We start from the raw sequence: 22126 nt of genomic DNA on the forward strand, positions 1-22126 counted from the left end.
GGACCTTCAATGCTGCAGACATTTTTTGGCAGCCTTCCCCAGATCTGTACCTCGACACAATCCTGTCTCGCAGCTCTATGGGCAAATCCTTCGATCTCATGGCTTGGTTTTTACTCTGACGTGCACTGTCAACTGTGGGACCTTATATAGACAGGTGTGTGCTTTTCCAAATCATGTCCCATCAATTGGATTTACCACAGGTGGACTCCAATCAAGTTGTAGAAACATCAAGGATGATCGATGGAAACAGGATGCACCTGAGCTCAATTTCGAGTCTCATAGCAAAGGGTCTGAATACTTATTTACATAAGGTATTTCTGTTTTTATTTTTTTATACATTTGAAAATTTGTTTTTGTTTCATCATTGTGGGGTATTGTGTGTATTTTGCTCAGGATTTTTATTTAATCCATTTTCGAACAAGGCTGTAATGTAACAATTTTTGGGGAAAAAGTCAAGGGATCTGAATACTTTCCTGAAGGCACTGTATTACTCACCAGGGTGCTCTTCTGTGCTTGGGACAGCTTGGTGGCCACAAAGTACTGGACAGGGGCCAGTACAGCAATGACTGTGGCCCCAATCAAAGCACTGATCCCCAGGAGGTAGTAGAGCAGAATAACCCCCACAATGATCTGGAGAATACAATAGAGAATGTTGTTTGGGCATGTTCAACCTTGGGAAATGTTGAGATCGGGGAAAATATTAGATTGCACATCTGATTGGACATGCAAATTAGTGTTACATTAGCGAATCGCACCTTCTCTCTCTCTCTGACTCTCACATACTCGCAAGCGCACACACAAACACAATATGCCATTAACCTGTCTCCCATTGACCTTGAGAGAGAGAGAGAGAGAGAGAGAGAGAGAGAGAGGTAGGAGAAACTGTCCATGTCCAAATATCCATACTAGCATACTACACTGAACAAAAATATAAATGCAACATGCAACAATTCAACAATTTTACTCATTTTTTTTGGTCTTGGCCATAGTGGAGTTTGGAGTGTGACTGTTTTGAGGTTGTGGACAGGTGTCTTTTATACTGATAACAAGTTCAAACAGGTGCCATTAAACATAGGTAACGAGTGGAGGACAGAGGAGCCTCTTAAAGAAGAAGTTACAGGTCTGTGAGAGCCAGAAATCTTGCTTGTTTGTAGGTGACCAAATACTTATTTTCCACCATAATTTGCAAATAAATTCATTAAAAATCCTACAATGTGATTTTCTGTTTTTTTTTTCTCATTTTGTCTTTCATAGTTGAAGTGTACCTATGATGAAAATTACAGGCCTCTCTCATCTTTTTAAGTGGGAGAACTTGCACAATTGGTGGCTGACTGAATACTTTTTTGCCCCACTGTAACTGCACATTTTAGAGTGGCCTTTAGCTGTCCCCAGCACAAAGTGCACCTGTGTAATGATCATTCTGTTTAATCAGCTTCTTGATATGCCACACCTGTCAGGTGGATGTATTATCTTGGCACAGGAGAAATGCTCACTAACAGGGATGTAAACAAATTTGTGCACAAAATTTGAGCGAAATAAGCTTTTTGTGCAAATGGACAATTTCTGGGATCTTTTATTTCAGCTCATGAAACCTGGGACCAACACTTTACATGTTGCGTTTATACACCTTCCTTCCGTTTCTATGTATAGATTTAGAAATGGGTTATGAGAGATCATCACTGCTTAACATTAATTATACATGCCATGGAGCATAAACCTGAAGGTCACACTGTTCTGTTATAATATACAGTATGCCATACATTTATTTCAAATCCATAGGGTTTCTCCTGCTGTGCTTCCTCTTTTCTGCCCGTCTGTCTTTTCTACCCGTGTGACTCATATCCTGCCTTTGATATAGTAGATTAGACTAGTAGTGATGGAAAACGGTCATTTATACTGTAATTTTGGATATTATCAACAGTAAAATACTGTGAAACATTTTACTGCAGCATACTGTAAATTATGGTACATTGTGGGAAGATTTGTGGGCGGGGAAATAATTGATATATTTCAAATGGTTCTGCAAGTCCATCCGACAGAATTTCAGTACTGTACAGTATTTTTAGAGTTCCAAAAACCTTTTGACCACACTGTAAAAATAATCCTGGCAGGATTCTGCTGTCAATTATGTTCTATAGGCCCACAGAATGCCTTCTCTGTAGCATATTTTGGCCCACATTTGATCTCTTCATGTTGGCCATCTTCTCATTATCTGTTTTCTATCTAAAAACAATTATCATGTGCTTTCACCCATGTAATTAGCTGTTAGGGGTTCAAAGGTTAGGGGGGGTGGGATGACCTGAAATATTCAGCTTTTACAAAATGTTATGCTGTTTTCAAATGAAATACAATACCTTGCTCTTGTTATAGCTTTTAGAAAAATACAGTATATTATCGTAAACGTTACAGTAATGTACTGTTAAACTAAAGTTTCTTCGGAATTTATGGAAACATACTGTACTTGATTTACAGTAACTTACAGGTAACTGGCTGCCGGTAAGTTACTGTAAAAATAACAGATTTTGATTTTGTTTTACAGTGCATTAGTGGGTGCATGGTATTGTTGTTGCTGGCTCCTTAACATCATTTGAGGAGTGCCTTGTAAGAGGCTATTATTTGTTCTACTTGTTAGTGAGAGTGCTGTACGAATTGAGATGGTATGTTATTTAAAGTGATATAATTTATTGTTGATATGCCGTAATGTGTACCTAGCAAACAACCTGCTTGCACTAATCCCGTTTAATTACAGTAAAATACAGTGAAATTCAAAACCCGTTAGTGAGAGTGCTGAACCAATTGAACTGGCCCATTTACTTTTTAAAGTACAATACAGTCAATTCTACAGTATTGTACTCTGTGTCATTACGCAGTCCTTGCTTTGATACTGTATTTAGATTACAGTATGTGTTCTGCAATATGGAATATAGTATTGCCCCTTTACTGCCTGTAAGTTACCATCAAATTTACAGCAATCCCTTTACAGTATACTGTAGACTAGAACCAAACAGAATATACCCAGATAGAATATAATTAAATACAGCTGAATAGAACCTAAACAAGTAGAGTAGAACAGAATAGTGTTACCTGGACTGGCATGGCCCACAGGTTGGGACAGAGGAAGAAGAACCACATGAGCTGGTTGGTATCTATGGCTACCAGGTTGCAGATCTGTCCCACGGTCAGTTCTCCCATGGACATGTTAGAGGTGCACAGCCGCATGATCTTATTGTAGATCTTAGTCTGGAAGGAGAAGTCAGTCAGACACATCAAATGGAAACAGAGCAAGGAATGCTCCACCCTCCGAAACCTGTAATATAGTATAGTTACCAGAGGACCTTGCCTTACTATAACTCACCTTACATGTGATGTAGTTTGGCTACTCTCATTCTTAGCCCCCCCCCCCCCCCCCCCCCCCCCCCTGCTATACATGTATAATAATGGCAACATAATGCCAAAATAAAACGAAACACTTGAGTCAATTATTTTTTGTATTTGTCTTGAACTTTTATTTAACTAGGCAAGTCAGTTAAGAACAAATTCTTATTTACAACGATGGTCTACCCTAAATATGGGATAATAACAGGTGCTTCCAAACAGGTGTGGTTCCTGAGTTAATTAACATCTCATCATGCTTAGGGCCATGTATAAAAATGCCCAATTGCCCATTATTTTGGCAAACATTGGTAGAAGAGATTTCAGTGACCTTGAAAGAGGGGACTCGAAGGAGCATAGGGTGTTTAATAAAGTGTGTGCGTCAGTCAGTCAGTCACCAGATCTCAACCCAATTGAACACTTATGGGAGATTCTGGAGCGGCGCCTGAGACTGCGTTATCCACCACCATCAACAACACGTCAAATTATGGAATTTCTCGTGGAAAAATGGCGTCGCATCCCTCCAGACCCTGCCAAGGCGCATTGAAGCTGTTCTGGCAGCTCGTGGTGGCCCAGTGCCCTATTAAGACACTTTATGTTGATGTTTCCTTTACGTCGGCAGTTACCTGTATATCATTGTATATATTGACTGTACTCTCTAGGAGCTCTGCTGGGTTTCTACCATAGACTGGCACACTGGACAAAATTGATGCATTGATACTGCAGATGCTTTTGTAACACTAATCCCCTGTTTCTAAGTAATAGAGAATGGGGATAAGCATAAGGGGCAGAATGTCTTCACACAAATCTCCATTGACATCAACGTGGGATGCATGTGAAAGTTTGCAGAGATCTTTTTTGCGATGTGGTCCCTATTGTATATAGGCCTACAGTACAGTACCTGTATAGCCCCTCGTAAGTTGATGCCCGTCTCGATGGCCACATAATACGAGGCCTGGAGGAAGGTTCTCTGCAGGATCAGGGCAAAGAACAGCAGCACGGCCAGTACGTATGCATTCGCCAAGAACTCTTGAGAGGAGATAAAGTAGACCCCCAGCAGCTTTATCTGAAAGCAAAGCGAGAGACACAGACATTGACCCAGTCAGTCAGTACCCCCAGTCAATATCCTACTCACATAGACAGGTGCTGCCTGCAGGGAGGGCAACGGGTCAAAGAAAACACATACGGCGAGTCTGACTGACTGTCATGACAAGTTCAAAATCTCTCAAAGAGAATATGTACATCAGAGGGGAAAATGGTTTGATTTTCTATAAGGAAATTACATTCATTACTACCCCGTTGAGAAAAATAACTCCCAGACATTCCTTAAGATGATCAATGAACAATCTACTTAAAAGTAATCCGCTGTATCTTTCTTATCTAACACTCTTGATCATGCCAGCTATTCTTGGCACACTCTCCCTCTTTCTGGCTGTACTGTAATGATGATGGATGTCTTTAGAGTCATTCAGTTCTCCCAGTGAATCACACCAAGGTTGGGGTCGTACTGTATCAAATCCACTATTTTAAGGAAGTTCAATCAATGACAGAAGTCATCCTTCAGGTGCTGTCCCTAGCCTTGGATTATGCAGTCAAGGGTCTCAGGTGAGAAAGATATCTTATTTCTCATATCTCTGAGGAGCCATTAAAACTAGGACAGGTAATACGTCATTCTAGCTTAGATATCATTTGGCAAGTCTCTCTCTCTCTCACACTCTCCCCCGTCTCTCCCGCTCTCTTTCACACACTCACACAGAGACATTTCACAATCTTTAATGGTTTACAGTTGACTCCTGTCCTAAATGTACGTCAAATGAATGCAAATGACTACTTTGTTTGAGTACACTGCCCTTCAAGTTCCAGCCTTCCATTTCTCTCTGGACATCGGGACGCTCCATTGCAGGGATTCACAACAAGTTACTGAGAAGTTCCAAGCCATTGCATTATTCAAAAGTTGACCACACCTCTTTTTCTTGTCAGCCTACAGTCTCGTGGCATCATTTTTAGCTCGACAGCACTTTCATCTCTTCCAGGGGCGCATATTTCAGTCTAGCCTCGGCCCAAACACAATGTCAAGATGGAGACAGAGCCAGAAAAGAATGCTGTTTGCCTTCTATGAGTGTCTACAGACAACAGGTCCACCCCACTGTTTCCAAATCAGCTCCTTTTTCAGATATTCAGTTTCGTAACCTCTGACTAAATCAGAACGGACCTTCTCTTCGGAAGAAGGCATTTACCTTAAGCTTTCTACAAGTAGCCACAGAACATTTCTACTGTTACTGAGCCAAATCAGCAATATTCCATTAAGCAACTCTGTGACTTTCAAACAACAAACGGAGGATCTATTATTACAGCAGGAGAGGAGATGTGACAGATGCGTCCATGTCCTGTCTGCTCTGAGTGGAATATGAGAGTTTGAGACGGACCGACAGACAGACAGAAAGCAGCACGGTGAGGTCGCCAGTCATTAGCCTCATAAATACTTAATTGGCTTAAAATTAGGAGTTCACCTTTGAGGATAAGTGTGTCCTTTTGGAGGACCTGACCTTTTAAAAAACGGGAGATCAAGTGTGTGTGTGTGTGTGTGTGTGTGGGTGGGTGCGTGCATGCATGCACCTACAGTTGAAGTCATTAAAACTCGTTTTTCAACCACTCCACAAATGTCTTGTTAACAAACTATATTTTTGGCAAGTCGGTTATGACATCTACTTTGTGCAAGACACAAGTCAGTTTTTGACAATTGTTTACAGACAAGATTATTTCACTTATAATTCAAGGTATCACAATTCCAGTGGGTCAGAAGTTTACATGCACTAAGTTGACTGTGCCTTTAAACAGCTTGGAAAATTCCAGAAAATTATGGCATGGCTTTAGAAGCTTCTGATAGACTAATTTACATAATTTGAGTCAATTGGAGGTGTACCTGTGGATATATTTCAAGGCCTACCTTCAAACTCAGTGCCTCTTTGCTTGACATCATGGGAAAATCAAAAGAAATCAGCCAAGACCTCAAAGAAAACTGTAGACCTACACAAGTCTGGTTCATCCTTGGGAGCAAATTCCAAATGCCTGAAGGTACCATGTTCATCTGTACAAACAATAGTACGCAAGTATAAACACCATGGGACCACACAGCCGTCATACCGCTCAGGAAGGAGACGCGTTCTGTCTCCTAGAGATGAACGTACTTTGGTGCGAAAACTGCAAATCAATCCCAGAACAACAGCAAAGGACCTTGTGAAGATGCTGGAGGAAACAGGTACAAAAGTATCTATATCCACAGTAAAACGAGTCCTATATCGACATAACCTGAAAGGCCGCTCAGCAAGGAAGAAACCACTGCTCCAAAGCCGCCATAAAAATGCCAGACTACGGTTTGCAACTGCACATGGGGACAAAGATCGTACTTTTTGGAGAAATGTCCTCTGGTCTGATGAAACAAAAATAGAACCGTTTGGTCATAATGACCATCGTTATGTTTGGAGGAAAAAGGGGGAGGCTTGCAAGCCGAAGAACACCATCCCAACCGTGAAGCACGGGGGTGGGAGCATCATATTGTGGGGGTGCTTTGCTGCAGGAGGGACTGGTGCACTTCACAAAATAGATGGCACCACGAGGCAGGAAAATTACAATGACCCCAAGCATACTTCCAAAGTTGTGGCAAAACGGCTTAAGGACAACAAAGTCAAGGTATTGGAGTGGCCATCACAAAGCACTGACCTCAATCCCATATAAAATTTGTGGGCAGAACTGAAAAAGCGTGTGCGAGCAAGGAGGCCTACAAACCTGATTCAGTTACACCAGCTCTGTCAGGAGGAATGGTCCAAAATTCACCCAACTTATTGTGGGAAGCTTGTGGAAGGCTACCCGAAACATTTGACCCAAGTTAAACAATTTAAAGGCAATGCTACCAAATACTAATTGAGTGTATGTAAACTTCTGACTCACTGGGAATAAATCATTATCTCTACTATTATTCTGACATTTCACATTCTTAAAATAAAGTGGTGATCCTAACTGACCTAAAGACAGGGGATTTTTACTGGGGATAAATGTCAGGAATTGTGAAATACTGAGTTTAAATGTATTTGGCTAAGGTGTATTTAACTTCCGACTTCAACTGTATGTGTGTCCTTGCCCATCAGTGTTTGCAGGGATGGGCAAAAATGACAAAATATAGATAGACAATACCATAAAGATAAATGTATCAAAATAAACAACAAAATACATATTTTGTAATGTAGTTAATTAAAATACATGTAGCCGGCACAAACAACAACAACATTCTCAGTAACGGTTACAAAAAGGTTTTACTTACTATGACCGTGATATGTTGTTGTTTAACTGCCTTAGTTGTGCAAGTAAATGACCAAAATGTAAAATTATATGTGAAACTGAATATACTGGGTGGAGCTCACTAGCATAATACTCAGCATGCTTTACAATTGTTCATTTTTAAATATATATTTATATTTAGTTAATTTAGCAGACGTTTTTATCACACCCATAGTGCTATCATGCCAGCAGCATACCACCATGCATACCACTACTGGCTTGCTTCTGAAGCTAAGCAGGGTTGGTCCTGGTCAGGCCCTGGATGGGAGACCAGATGCTGCTGGAAGTGGTGTTGGAGGGCCAGTAGGAGGCACTCTTTCCTCTGGTCTAAAAAAAAAAATATCCCAATGCCCCAGGGCAGTGATTGGGGACACTGCCCTGTGTAGGGTGCCGTCTTTCGGATGGGACGTTAAACGGGTGTCCTGACTCTCTGAGGTCATTAAAGATCCCATGGCACTTATCGTAAGAGTAGGGGTGTTAACCCCGGTGTCCTGGCTAAATTCCCAATCTGGCCCTCAAACCATCATGGTCACCTAATAATCCCCAGTTTACAATTGGCTCATTCATCCCCCTCCTTTCCCCTGTAACTATTCCCCAGGTTGTTGCTGCAAATGAGAACGTGTTCTCAGTCAACTTACCTGGTAAAATAACAGTAAAATAAATAAATAAAATCAGACTTCTGATACCAACACAGGGTGAAATGGGGGGGCCACAAAATGTGAACCGCTATAAAAAATGGAATAGAAAAGTATTTTGTATTTTGAAAATACAAAATACATTGTAGTGTAGTTCAGCCCAGTGTAATTGAAATGACAAAACACTCAGAAGTAATTAAAATACATATTTCAAATACACGTAACATAAATACTGCCCATCTGAGTATACGTGTGGGCTGTCTGTATCTAACTCCCTAGCTGTGACCAGAGATGGGCAGAATTTCTGTCACATGTATTTTAAATACGTATTTCAATTACTTTTGAGTATGTTATCATTTGTATTTCACCAGCCTGAACCACAATTCAATGCATTTTGGAACAAGATACTTTTGAAACCTCTAAAAAAAATGTGTTACCGTTATTTTGTAGTGAAGGCGTGTACTTGTATTGCATTTAGTAATGTCAAAATATCTGTATTTTATGTAAATACAATAATTTGCTAAAGTATTTAGTATTTTAGTTTGATACATTGGTCTTCTGAGTGTATTGTATTTGCTACAAGATACATTTGGCTGACAGATGCTCTCTCCTCCTCCTCCTGACCATCAATTTTGTGTCTCACTTTCAGCCTGCATTGGTAATCAGAAGTCTGATGGCACAATGGTGTGATAAGAATGTTTGCTAAATGACCAAAATATAAATGTAAAAATTAACACTTGGTATTATTGTAATGTGCTCTGCCCCCGAAACAAATCCAATAATAATAACTATTGTTTTTTGTAATTGTTACATTTAGGTCATTTAGCTTATTCAGAGCGACTTACAGTCAGTGCATTCAACCAAGGTAGATGAACAACCACTTATCACAGTCATAGCAAGTAAAACTATTTTTTGTTTGTTACCGTTACAGAGAATGTTGTTATAATGAAGGTGTGTACTTGCAACTGTATTTTGTATTTTGAAATGTCAAAATACCTGTATTTAAGGTAAATACAATACTTTGCAAAAGTAGTTAGTATTGTAGTTTGATACATTGGTTTTTAGAGTATCTTGTATTTGTTACAAGATACTGTACATTTTGGTGGATATTTTTCCCATCTCTGGCTGTGACGGAGATGCTCCCTCCTTCTGACCTACCTACAGATTTTAACACCAGATAATGTTATTTAAACCCGCAAATTTGACCATTACACTGGTAGTTACAAGTGCGGCTATACAAAACATTGCCAGAGATTTTTCAACTAACCTGATATTTCCAATACTATTTTTGTCCTCATAAAATGTCGGTGTCCCATTGCAGGGGGTCTGTTTGAATTTAGAAAATGCTCCATTATTAAAATAAATACTTTTTGGGGTCCATAAAGTAATCTAACAATGTGTACGCCGTCTTCTCTCATTGATCGTGACAGGTGACATCATGACATGCGGCACTTTGGGGTGGCACCTGTCTCAATCAATGAGAGAAGATTAGAAAAATACACACATTGTTTGATGACTTTCACGGACCAAAACATTTTCTTAATTCAAACAGACCCCCTGTAACTGGACACTGACATTTTATGAGACTCCTGTTTCCACAAATCGAGGTATCGCCAATATCAGGTTAGTTGAAAAATCTCTGGCAACATTTTGGATAGCCACACCTGTAACGACCAGTATAATGGTCAGATTTTGGGCAGATGAATCACATTATCTGGTGTTAGAATCTGTAGCTACCTCTGACCCATCCATCTGACTTCCGAACTTTCTTGATTAGCTAACATTGATTGATTTACTTTGTTTTCTTACATTTCTTCATGTATACGAAATTCAGCCATGTATACAAAAAATAATAATATATATATAAAATAATAAATAATATATAATAAATAATACACTGCTCAAAAAAATAAAGGGAACACTTAAACAACACAATGTAACTCCAAGTCAATCACACTTCTGTGAAATCAAACTGTCCACTTAGGAAGCAACACTGATTGACAATAAATTTCACATGCTGTTGTGCAAATGGAATAGACAAAAGGTAGAAATTATAGGCAATTAGCAAGACACCCCCCAAAACAGGAGTGATTCTGCAGGTGGTGACCACAGACCACTTCTCAGTTCCTATGCTTCCTGGCTGATGTTTTGGTCACTTTTGAATGCTGGCGGTGCTCTCACTCTAGTGGTAGCATGAGACGGAGTCTACAACCCAAACAAGTGGCTCAGGTAGTGCAGTTCATCCAGGATGGCACATCAATGCGAACTGTGGCAAAAAGGTTTTGCTGTGTCTGTCAGCGTAGTGTCCAGAGCATGGAGGCGCTACCAGGAGACAGGCCAGTACACATTACACAGTACACATTGTGTTGTTTAAGTGTTCCCTTTATTTTTTTGAGCAGTGTATATTCTCACCGGGGGCTGTATGGTGCGATTCTCCTTGCTGATGTGGTGGACGATGCCAGAGATACAGAGAGGCCCAGCGAAGCCCAGCAGGTCAGCCAGGAAGCGAAAGGTGATGCTGATGATGAGGGGACGTCCAAACGCCTGGCATAGGGCCCTCCAGATCCACTTAGGGTCCTGCGGCATGGAGCCCAGAGGCCTCTGCAAGAGGAAGAACATCATGATTACAGTATATCAGGTAAAAAAAAGTGAAAAATCACATAGCAAATTGGCCAGTGTTAAACTAGAGTTGATTTTTCAGTCTAACATTTGTGTTGATTCAGGTGTTAAATTAACTGTGTAAGTGTTAAATTAACACATACTGTGTTGGTGTTAATAACCAGTGTTACCAAAACCACGCCCATTGTTATATTTCACAGCGTGATCCATTTGCAGGTTCATTGTTCTAACTGTTTGTTTCAATATCTATTATTTTTATTCATCTTATGCTACTCAAATATAAATAGCATTTTTATCCAAATTGGTTACTTGGATTTATTGCACTCGTTACTGAAATGGTTGTTTCTTGTTTAGATGGTTTAGGTAGTTTCATACCTTCTTCTACCCAATCCAGAAGTCATTCTGAATGCAGGTTGTGGGTGAATACAAATGCCAAACGTTGGATATTTCCACTCTGGCTGGATTCCAATAGGAATTGCACTTCACTTGCAAGCCATCATAATGTGACTTGCAGGCCTGAAAACAATGAGGTTGAGGGCACTGTACTAGGGTAAAACTAGGCCCTCAAAATAAGGTTTTATTAACTAATTGTATTGTGTTGAAGAATACAATTTAAATCATCATGGATTTGCTTATAATCTCACTTGGTGAAGGCAACAGGACAATGAAAAATGACTGCAACAACCATTTGCCTGTCACTAACAAACACAATCACGGGTGGTAACTACAATTCATCAGAAAGGCAATGCACCCTGTGAAATATACAAATAAGGCTTTACACTAAGCAGTGTGTTGATTTAATACTGAAATGTGTGGACCCATATTGACACCGGACCAGTGTTGAATTGAACACTGTCAGTGTTGATTTAACACTGGAGAATTTGCTGTGCAAGATTCATGTAAAGTGCTATCTACGTTCCTATTAAGGAATCGGAATACATTTCTGCTGTATTGCAGCGGCTCTCACGGTCAGTTCTTTCTAAAAAATGTCTCCCAACAGAAAAAACTAGGTCACACATCAAAAGGCTGTTAACATGACATGAAAAAGTAATTGGCCGGGGGAAAAAAACAACTGCATACCCAATTTGATCAGGAGCAGTGCACCAGCCACACACAAAAAAAAAACTACAGAATTAGGACAGGCATGGAACCCCTGCTGGCTCGCTGTTTCTGTTGCATCTTGGGATTCAGTGTTTAATGAGGGAAGAAGGAGAAGAGCGTAGTTCTCGTGCTTCTCATCTCAGTGGTTCCCTAGTAATGATGTCCTCCCAGTTCTGCCATCTCATGAGTTCAGTTTTAATCCTAGGGTACTGTGACCTCACAGAAGAGATTAGCTCAGATCACCAGCATTCAGGCACTCGTGTGCAGTCAAAATGTTTGTCTGATCTCAATATTTTAAACAAAGGGTTAAACCCTCCATGTATACTGTATGAAGGATAAATATTCAGAGGCCAAACATTTTGTATGTTAAACTATTTATTGCAGTTATACCCCTGCCGCTGACAACGCGTTGTGATGTTTACACATTTAGAGTTTGTGATGATCAGAGAGAGCGTCTGGCTACTCTGGCTAGAGTAGTAAACAAGCCACAGCCTCTCGGTCTGTGTGTGCGCATGTGCAAGTGGGTGTGTTCTGGTTTTCCCACTCCTCTCTAGGGGGTGAAGGTCCTGGCTTGGAGGCAGCCTCTGGTCAGCCTTTTTGATGCAGAGAGCACAGGGGCAGATGCATAAATAAACAAATAAACCACATTTGGTTCTTCCGACTTCCGAAAATGACCTTGGTGTGTGTGTGTGACTTTCCTGTTTCATGGATACAAATGTGCACGTCACGTCCCACGTGTTCTAGCTCATTTAGGATTTGTCACTACACACTAACTGTCATAATCAGACCCTATGTATATTTTCTCTTGGGCTCCATCTCAGCCAAATCCAAATATGTATTTATGCATATGGTTTCTAGTTTGACAGCAACGAACAGATGTTCTGTTCATACCCTAGTCCTGTACTGTAGTCTAAATACCCATATGCTTGTTTTAACCCTGCACTTGTTTCAACCCACCCCAGAGCGACGTACAAGTAGTGCATTCATCTTAAGATAGCTAGGTGAGACAACACATCACAATCATATAAAATACATTTTCCATCAACAAAGTAGGAGACCAGAGGTGGTGAGACCAGAGGTGGTGGAGTGTAGGACTCAGGATGGGATGTAGGGTTTGAGCATAACCTGAAGGTAAGAAGGTGCAGAGTAGCAGGGTGACATGGGAGAACTTGGGAAGTTTGAACACCAGGCGGGCTGCGGCATTCTGGATAAACTGCAGGGGTATGATGGCACAAGCGGGGAGCCCAGCCAACAGAGTGTTTCAGTAGTCTAGACGGGAGATTACAAGAGCCTGGATTAGGAACTGCGCCGTATCTTGTGTGAGGAAAGGTCGTCCTCTACGGATGTTGTAGAGCATGAACCTGCAGGAGCGAGTCACTGATGTTTGCAGAGAACGACAGGGTGTTGTCCAGGGTCACACCAAGGTTTTTGAACTCTGGAAGAGGGACAATGTGGGGTTGTTAACCATGATGGAGAGGTCTTGAAGCGGGCAGGCCCTTTCCGGGAGGAAAAGCAGCTCCGTTTTGTCGAGGTTGAGGTGGTGGGTCAACATCCAAGTGGAGATGTCCGACAGCCATGCAGAGATGCGTCAGAAGGGGGTAATAAGAATAGTTGAGTGTCATCCGCATAGCAATGATAGCAGAGACCATGTTTGGATACGACAGGATCGAGCGACTTTGTGTGAAAAGAGGAGAGGGCCTAGAACAGAGCCCTGCGGGACACCAGTAGGAAGAGCACATGGTGCAGACAGATTCTCTCCACGCCATCTAGTAGGAGCGACTTGGCAGGTAGGATGCAATCCAGGAGTGTGGAGAGGAGGACCTGATGGTTCACAGCGTCAAAGGCAGCAGATAGATCTAGGAGGATGAGAACAAAGGGGTGAGAGTCAGCTGTGGCAGAGCGGAGAACCTCTGTGACACAGATAAGAGCGGTCTCAGTTGAGTGAGTCGCCTTGAAGCCTGACTGGTTAGGGTCAAGAAGATGGTTCTGAGAGAGATAACGAGAGAATTGGTCAGACGTGGTTCTTTCAGTGAGACAACACGTCAGGGGACAGGGGTCAAGGATCAAAGGTCACAACAGGGTCAGGGTTTTCCAGTGCACACTGGACTCTGAGGTCAATGAGACAGTTTCGGCTGCTTGTGAATCCACACCACACTTCCTTCCAGGAGGAGAGAAGGATTAGAGAGATGAAGGAGGGGAAAAGAAGACTAAAAGATTAAGAGGAGCAAGGTCATTATCATTCTACTGTGAACACTGCGACTTTTTGACCCCTCACAGGGTGAAAGAACTCGACATTTCATGGGAAGAAAGTGGGAAGAGTGTGTGTGTGTGTGTCTGTGTGTGTGGTGACTGGGTTTGTCCCTCTGCTACTCTGTGTGATGATTAAAGTCTCACGTTTCACATATTCCGGTTGTTTCAAATCAACATATAAGCAAAATAACATTATTTAGCCTGCAGAGTTACCAGAAATGGCTTGGGATGTTACATGATCTTATGTCCTGTGAAACTGGACAGTAACACACAGTAAGGGAACCGGAACGTTGGATGTGTGGCGGGATATATCTGTTCAGTGTTGACTAGAGAAGACAATCATCTATTTGGAAATCCATCTCAGTTTTACAGATGCATGTAGTCAAATCACCACAGGCCATTGGAGAACAGAGTTGAATTGTTTAGAGAACAAGTAAAATCGATGCTTTTTAGTTAATCCTGTTGACATTTTATTTAAACAATCCAACTGGGAAAGCTGCATTGATGCAAGCTAACAAAATGCAATCCGAACAGTCATGCTTCAAAAGAAAAATCCATATCAACCAAAACATACTGTGCAATCTGTTCTTATATAAACACTTAACACTGTCTTTATTTGTCACAGTGTGGAACATCCAAGCTAATCCCTGCACTGTAAAAAAAAAGATGCATTGTAATATTTGGTACAGTTGTTTTACGGTAACTAACAGGTAGCTGGCTAGTTAGTTACTGTAATATCCAGTAGTTACTGTAATATCCGAGCAATGACAAACAGTACATTACTGTAACATTTACTGTATAATACTGTAAAAATAAATTCTACTGTAATTAATTCATTAATTCATTAATTCAATTCATTGAGGGGAGGTTGGGTTTGCATTTTACAGTATTTTACTGTAATTACATGGGATTGGTGCAAGCAGGTTGGCTGCTAGGTAATGTATTTTCATATTACAGCAAATCAAATATATACACTACTGTTCAAAAATTTGGGGTCACTTAAAAAATGTCCTTGTTTTTGAAAGAAAAGCTATTTTTTTGTCCATTAAAATAACAACAAATTGATCAGAAATACAGTGTATACATTGTTAATGTTGTAAATGACTATTGTAGCTGGAGACAGCAGATTTTGTATGGAATATCTACATAGGCGTACTGAGGCCCATTATCAGCAACCATCACTCCTGTGTTCCAATGGCACGTTGTGTTAGCTAATCCAAGTTTATCATTTAAAAAAACAGATCATTAGAAAACCCTTTTGCAATTATGTTAGCACAGCTGAAAACTGTTATCTGATTAAAGAAGCAATAAAACTGGCCTTCTTTAGACTAGTTGAGTATCTGGAGAATCAGCATTTATGGGTTCGATTACAGGCTCAAAATGGCCAGAAACAAAGACCTTCCTTCTGAAACTTGTCAGTCTATTCTTCTTCTGAGAAATGAAGGCTATTCTATGCAAGAAATTACCAAGAAACTGAAGATCTGGTACAACGCTGTGTACTACTCCCTTCACAGAACAGCGCAAACTGTCTCTAACCAGAATAGAAAGAGGAGTGGGAGGCCCCGGTGCACAACTGAGCAAGAGGACAAGTACATTAGAGTGTCTAGTTTGAAAAACAGACAACCTCAAGTCCTCAACTGGCAGCTTCATTAAATAGTACCCGCAAAACACCAGTCTCAACGTCAACAGTGAAGCGGAAACTCCAGGATGCTGGCCATATCTCAGACTGGCCAATGAAAAGAAAAGATGGGAAAAAGAACACAGACACTGGACAGAGTAACTCTGCCTAGAAAGCCAGCATCCCGGAGTCACCTCTTCACTGTTGACGTTGAGACTGGTGTTTTGCGGGTACCATTCAATGTCTGCTTTTATTTTTACCCATCTACCAGTAGGTGTCCTTCTTTGCAAGGCATTGTAAAACCTCCCTGGTCTTTGTGGTTGAATCTGTGTTCAAAATTCACTGCTCGACTACAGATAATTGTGTGTGTGGGGTACAGAGATGAGGTAGTCATTAACAAATCAAGTTAAACACAATTATTGCACAGTCCACGCAACGTATTATGTGACTAGTTAGGCACATATTTACTCCTGAACATATTTAGGCTTGCCATAACAAAGGGGTTGGATACTTGACTCAAGACATTTCAGCTTTCCATTTTTAATTAATTTGTAAAAATGTCAAAAAACATAATTCCACTTTGACATTATGGGGTATTGTGTGTAGACCAGTGACAAAAAAAATCTACATTTAATCTATTTGTAAATTTTAGCACAACAAAATGTGGGGGGGAAAAGTCCACGTTCCAAAGGCACCCCTTGATGTTTTCCACATTTTGTTATAGTACAGCCTTATTCTAAAATTGATTATATTATTTTTCCCCCTCATCAATATACACACACAATACCCCATAATGACAAAGCAAAAACAGATTTTTAGAAATGTTTGCTCATTTCTCACCGACCGGCTCGATTAAGCTTTAGCCCCACTCATCTCTTTAAGGATTCACATGCGAGGCTATATATACTAAACAACCAAAGATGTCAAGACTAAAGGCTGGTTTATACTACGGGTGTGTTCTGGAGTGCCAGAGTGCGCTTTGGGTGTTCGTAAACTCAGAGCATTGTCAGTTCGTAAATTAAGAGCGTTTCGCTCTCGGAGCGTTCAGAGGTCACACTGGACTCTCTGGCCGAGGAGTAGGGTTGATCTGAGCCTTCTGAACTAACAACAGCAGACAAGCACCCAAGCTAACTGGCTAACATTGGCTAGCTACTTCCAGACACAAATGAGAGAACAGCTCACTCTGACCATTTTACTCGCCCTAGCAGAGCTGGTTAAGCACAGTTGCAGAGCGTTGGTGACTGCAACTGTGCTGCTGGCAACAATTTAATTACACTTTTTTGACAACATTTACTGACACCGGCCATATTCAACGGGTGTTGAGCGTTCGCAAATTCGTCAGTTAATCTACACTCTGGCCCACCCAGACGAGACAGCACTGAAATCGGAGTAGATAGCCAGACCGAATTGACCAGCTACGTCTATCCACAGTTGTTGCAGTGACATCATGAACATTCTATTGAAATTGGTTTGTGCTGACGTGCACTGTCAACTGTGGGACCTTATATAGACAGGTGTGTGCTTTTCCAAATCATGTCCAATCAATTGAATTTACCACAGGTGGACTCCAATCAAGTTGGAGAAACATCTCAAGGATGATCAATGGAAACAGTATGCACCTGAGCTCAATTGCGGGTCTCATAGCAAAGGGTTTGAAAACTTAGAGTAAAAGTCAAAAGTTTAGACACACCAACTTATTCAAGGGTTTTTCTTAATTTTTTACTATTTTCTATAATAATAGTGAAGACATAACTATGAAATTACACATATGGAATAATGTAGTAACCAGAAAAAGTATTAAACAAATAAAAATATATTTTAGATTTCTCAAAGTAGCCACACTTTGCCTTGATGACAACTTTGCACACTCGTGGTATTCTCTCAAACAGCTTCATCTGGAATGCTTTTCCACCAGTCTTGAAGGAGTTCCCACATATGCTGAGCACTTGATGGCTGCTTTTCCTTCACTCTGCGGTCCAACTCATCCCAAACCATCTCAATTGGGTTGAGGTCGGGTGACTGTGGAAACCAGGTCATCTGATGCAGCACTCCATCACTCTCCTTCTTAGTCAAATAGACCCTACACAGCCTGGAGGTGTGTTGGGCATTGTCCTGTTGAAAAACAAAATGATAGTCCCACTAAGAGCAAACCAGATGGGATGGCGTATCGCTGCATAATGCTGTGGTAGCCATGCCTTGAAATCAAAGTAAATCACTGACAGTGTCACCAGCAAAGTACCCCCACACCATCACACCTCCTCCTCCATGCTTCACGTTGGGAACCACAAATGCGTAGATGCGTAGATCATCCGTTCACCTACACAACCGCAAAGACACGGCGGTTGGAACCAGAAATATCAAAATTTGGACTCATCAGACCAAAAGGACAAATTTCCACTGGTCTAATGTCCATTGCTCGTGTTTCTTGACTCAAGCAAGTCTCTTCTTCTTATTGGTGTCCTTTCGTAGTGGTTTCTTTGCAGAAATTCTAACATGAAGGCCTGATTCACACAGTCTCCTCTGAACAGTTGATGTTGAGATGTGTCTGTTACTTGAACTCTGTGAAGCATTTATTTGGGCTGCAATTTCTGAGGCTGATAACTCTAATGAACTTATCCTCTGCAGCAGAGGTAACTCTGGGTCTTCCTTATGGCAGTCCTCATGAGAGCCAGTTTCATCATAGAGCTTGATGGTTTTTGCGACTGCACTTGAAGAAACTTTTAAAATTCTTGAAAAGTTGCGCATTGACTGACCTTCATGTCTTAAAGTAATGATGAACTGTCATTTCTCTTTGCTTATTTAAGCCGTAAAAAAATATATCTTACCATACCGTATTTTACGGTATCCAATACTATTACTGTAATCTTTTTTGACCATTGTTTTTACGGAAACTTACAGCCCACTGGCTGCCATCTCACTCACTCACTCACTCACTCACTCACTCACTCACTCACTCCCTTTACCCTCTGACTCTCGAAAGCCTTGCGGAGCTTCAGATAGTTGGTGAGGGCTCGCATGGCGATGGGCAGCTTGCCGATGACCTTGAGGTCGATGGGGCGGCGGTGGGCTGCCGTGATGAAGGTGTTCATCCACCAGTAAGTGGCCTTGGACAGCAGGTTGACGAAGGGCTGCAGGAACCTCACCCCCAGGTCCTGCAGGTCCTCTGGGGGTTTCACCTCCGTAGCCTCAGTGAAACACAGGTAGCGCTGTGGGGAGGGACAGAGGGAGAGAGGGGTTATCAAGTGGGAAGAGAGAAAAAGAAAGATGGACGATTCACTAAAAGAGAAAGAGCCTAAATCATGAATATATTCAGAACCTAGAATACAAATGGGAACAACAAAACGAACTACGCAAATCTGATAGGGAAGCTTGCTCTGTTGTGTATTAAATTATGGGTTGCCTGGTCGCGTCTTTGCGAATGCATCAATGCCTTGGCGAAGCCTCCCTGTATCAAACACTGAAATAAGAAACCCTAAACTGTGTTCACTGGAGCTATTCAGCTTTAGAGCTTTGTTGAAGAGAAGTATTATGGCCTGCACTAGGTCTAAGAACGAGGCACACTCCTGGTACCCCGAGCGCTGAAACTGGACGACAAAGTGAAACACTAATGTAACAGAGTCAGCTCAGTTCAGCAGTGAGAGTCTCAACTCGGGGGGGGAAACTAGGTTACTGAAGAAATACAGCACAGGCACATAACTTCCAAACACTTACAGAGAATACGCCCACCAGGTAAAACAAAAACTTAAAAAAGGAAATGTTTCTTAAAGTTGGAATCTGTAGTGGTGAAACTGCCATGTCCATTTGTGATATTACAACAACAGAGACGTTACTTCAAATAACGAACACCATTTTTCCCCCCGGACATCATTGCACGCGCGATAGAACAGTAGAGTATGTACAACAAGTATTTTTTTTTACCACGAGGCTGGAGCTCCTTTTCTGCGTTTAACAAACAAAACAAAAAGAATAGCAAATATGCCTGGAGCTGCTAGTGGCGTTGTATCCCCTAATGCGGATCTCAGCTTTAAACTTAGTTACTTTTCTTTTTTCTTCTAAGCGCACATCTAAAAGTCTAACAAACCTTTTCAATACCCAGGACGTGGCAATCATTACTGCATCTTGTCAGTACATCTGAGGGTACAGTTTCACACTTTAATTTATATCTGCAGACATAATTCCCACTTTCTAAAGGGTATCACTAGCTAGGTTTCCAACCAATTGGCGACAGATTTTCATGCAGATATTCAAAAATCTGCATAAATAAACGATGCGCATTTTAGACCTGGAATGCAACGCAATGTGCTTTACAGGAAAAAACAACAAATGAAAATAAAAGCTGAAATACTTACTACAGACTACTAGAGTACTTCCAACCCTCTAACACAGAAACGTACTATCTGCACAACAACAAAGACCTCTTCCAGCATGATAAAAGTGCTTTTTTTGTCTTCTCACAGTTACCAAGTTAGGCAAGCTTGCATACAGTTGAAGTCGGAAGTTTACATACACTTAGGTTGGAGTCATTAAAACTGGTTTTTCAACCACTCCACAAATTTCTTGTTAACAAACTATAGTTTTGGGCAGTTGTTTAGGACATCTACTTTGTGCATGACACAAGTCATTTTTCCAACAATTGTTTACAGACAGATTATTTCACTTATAATTCACTGTATCACAATTCCAGTGGGTCAGAAGTTTACATACACTAAGTTGACAGTGCCTTTAAACAGCTTGGAAAATTCCAGAAAATTATGTCATGGCTTTAGAAGCTTCTGATTGCCATAATTTGTGTCAATTGAAGGTGTGCCTGTGGATGTATTTCAAGGCCTACCTTCAAACTCAGTGCCTCTTTGCTTGACATCATGGGAAAATCAAAAGAAATCAGCCAAGACCTCAGAAAAAAATTGTAGACCTCCGCAAGTCTGGTTCATCCTTGGGGCCAATTTCCTAACATCTGAAGGTACCACATTCATCAGTACAAACAATAGTACACAAGTATAAACACCATGGGACCACGCAGCCGTCATACCGCTCAGGAAGGAAACACGTTCTGTCTCCTAGAGATGAACGTACTTTGGTGCGAAAAGTGCAAATACATCCCAGAACAACAGCAAAGGACCTTGCGAAGATGCTGGAGGAAACGGGTACAAAAGTATCTATATGCACAGTAAAATGAGTCCTATATCGACATAACCTGAAAAGCCACTCAGCAAGTAAGAAGCCACTGCTCCAAACCACCATAAAAAAGCCAGACTACGGTTTGCAACTGCACATGGGGACAAAGATCATACTTTTTGGAGAAATGTCCTCTGGTCTGATGAAACAAAAATAGAACCGTTTGGCCATAATGACCATCGTTATGTTTGGAGGAAAAAGGGGGATGCTTGCAAGCCGAAGAACACCATCCCGACTGTGAAGCACGGGGGTGGCAGCATCATGTTGTGGGGTGCTTTGCTGCAGGAGAGACTGGTGCACTTCACAAAATAGATGGCATCATGAGGTAGGAAAATTATGTGGATATATTGAAGCAGCATCTCAAGACATCAGTCAGGAAGTTAAGCTTGGTCGCAAATGGGTCTTACAAATAGACAATGACCCCAAGCATACTTCCAAAGTTGTGGCAAAATGGCTTAAGGACAACAAAGTCAAGGTATTGGAGTGGCCATCACAAAGCCCTGACCTCAATCCCATAAAAAAAGATGTTGGCAGAACTGAAAAAGCGTGTGCGAGCAAGGAGGCCTACAAACCTGACTCAGTTACACCAGCTCTGTCAGGAGGAATTGGCCAAAATTCACCCAACTTATTGTGGGAAGCTTGTGGAAGGCTACCCGAAACGTTTGATCCAAGTTAAACAATTTAAAGGCAATGCTACCAAATACTAATTGAGTGTATGTAAACTTCTGACCCACTGGGAATATGATGAAAGAAATAAAATCTGAAATAAATCATCATCTCTACTATTATTCTGATATTTCACATTCTTAAAATAAAGTGGTGATCCTAACTGACCTAAGACAAGGAATTTGTACTATGATTAAATGTCAGGAATTTTAAAAAACGGAGTTTAAATGTATTTGGCTAAGGTATATGTAAACTTCAGACTTTAACTGTATTTACACAAGTATGTGGAAACCCCTTCAAATTAGTGGAGTTGGCTATGTCAGCCACACCAGTTGCTGGCAGGTGTATAAAATCA

General features: G+C 41.1%; 1 protein-coding gene across 7 annotated transcripts in view; it reads right to left on the reverse strand.

The window, feature by feature from the left end:
• The window catches only part of LOC129862742 (ATP-binding cassette sub-family C member 8-like), a 131421-nt gene that overhangs the window by 74606 nt on the left and 34689 nt on the right, over positions 1–22126 (reverse strand). For all 7 annotated transcript variants that reach the window (XM_055934662.1, XM_055934661.1, XM_055934663.1 and 4 more), the window contains 5 exons: positions 18894–19136; positions 10755–10943; positions 4274–4438; positions 3085–3240; positions 496–630 (listed from right to left, as the gene is read on the reverse strand). In XM_055934662.1, coding sequence (XP_055790637.1) covers positions 496–630; positions 3085–3240; positions 4274–4438; positions 10755–10943; positions 18894–19136 — 888 coding nt within the window. The remainder of the gene's footprint in view (positions 1–495; positions 631–3084; positions 3241–4273; positions 4439–10754; positions 10944–18893; positions 19137–22126) is intronic.

This window comes from Salvelinus fontinalis, chromosome 9 (genome assembly GCF_029448725.1).
Source record: "Salvelinus fontinalis isolate EN_2023a chromosome 9, ASM2944872v1, whole genome shotgun sequence".
Classification (NCBI taxonomy): Eukaryota; Metazoa; Chordata; class Actinopteri; order Salmoniformes; family Salmonidae; genus Salvelinus; species Salvelinus fontinalis.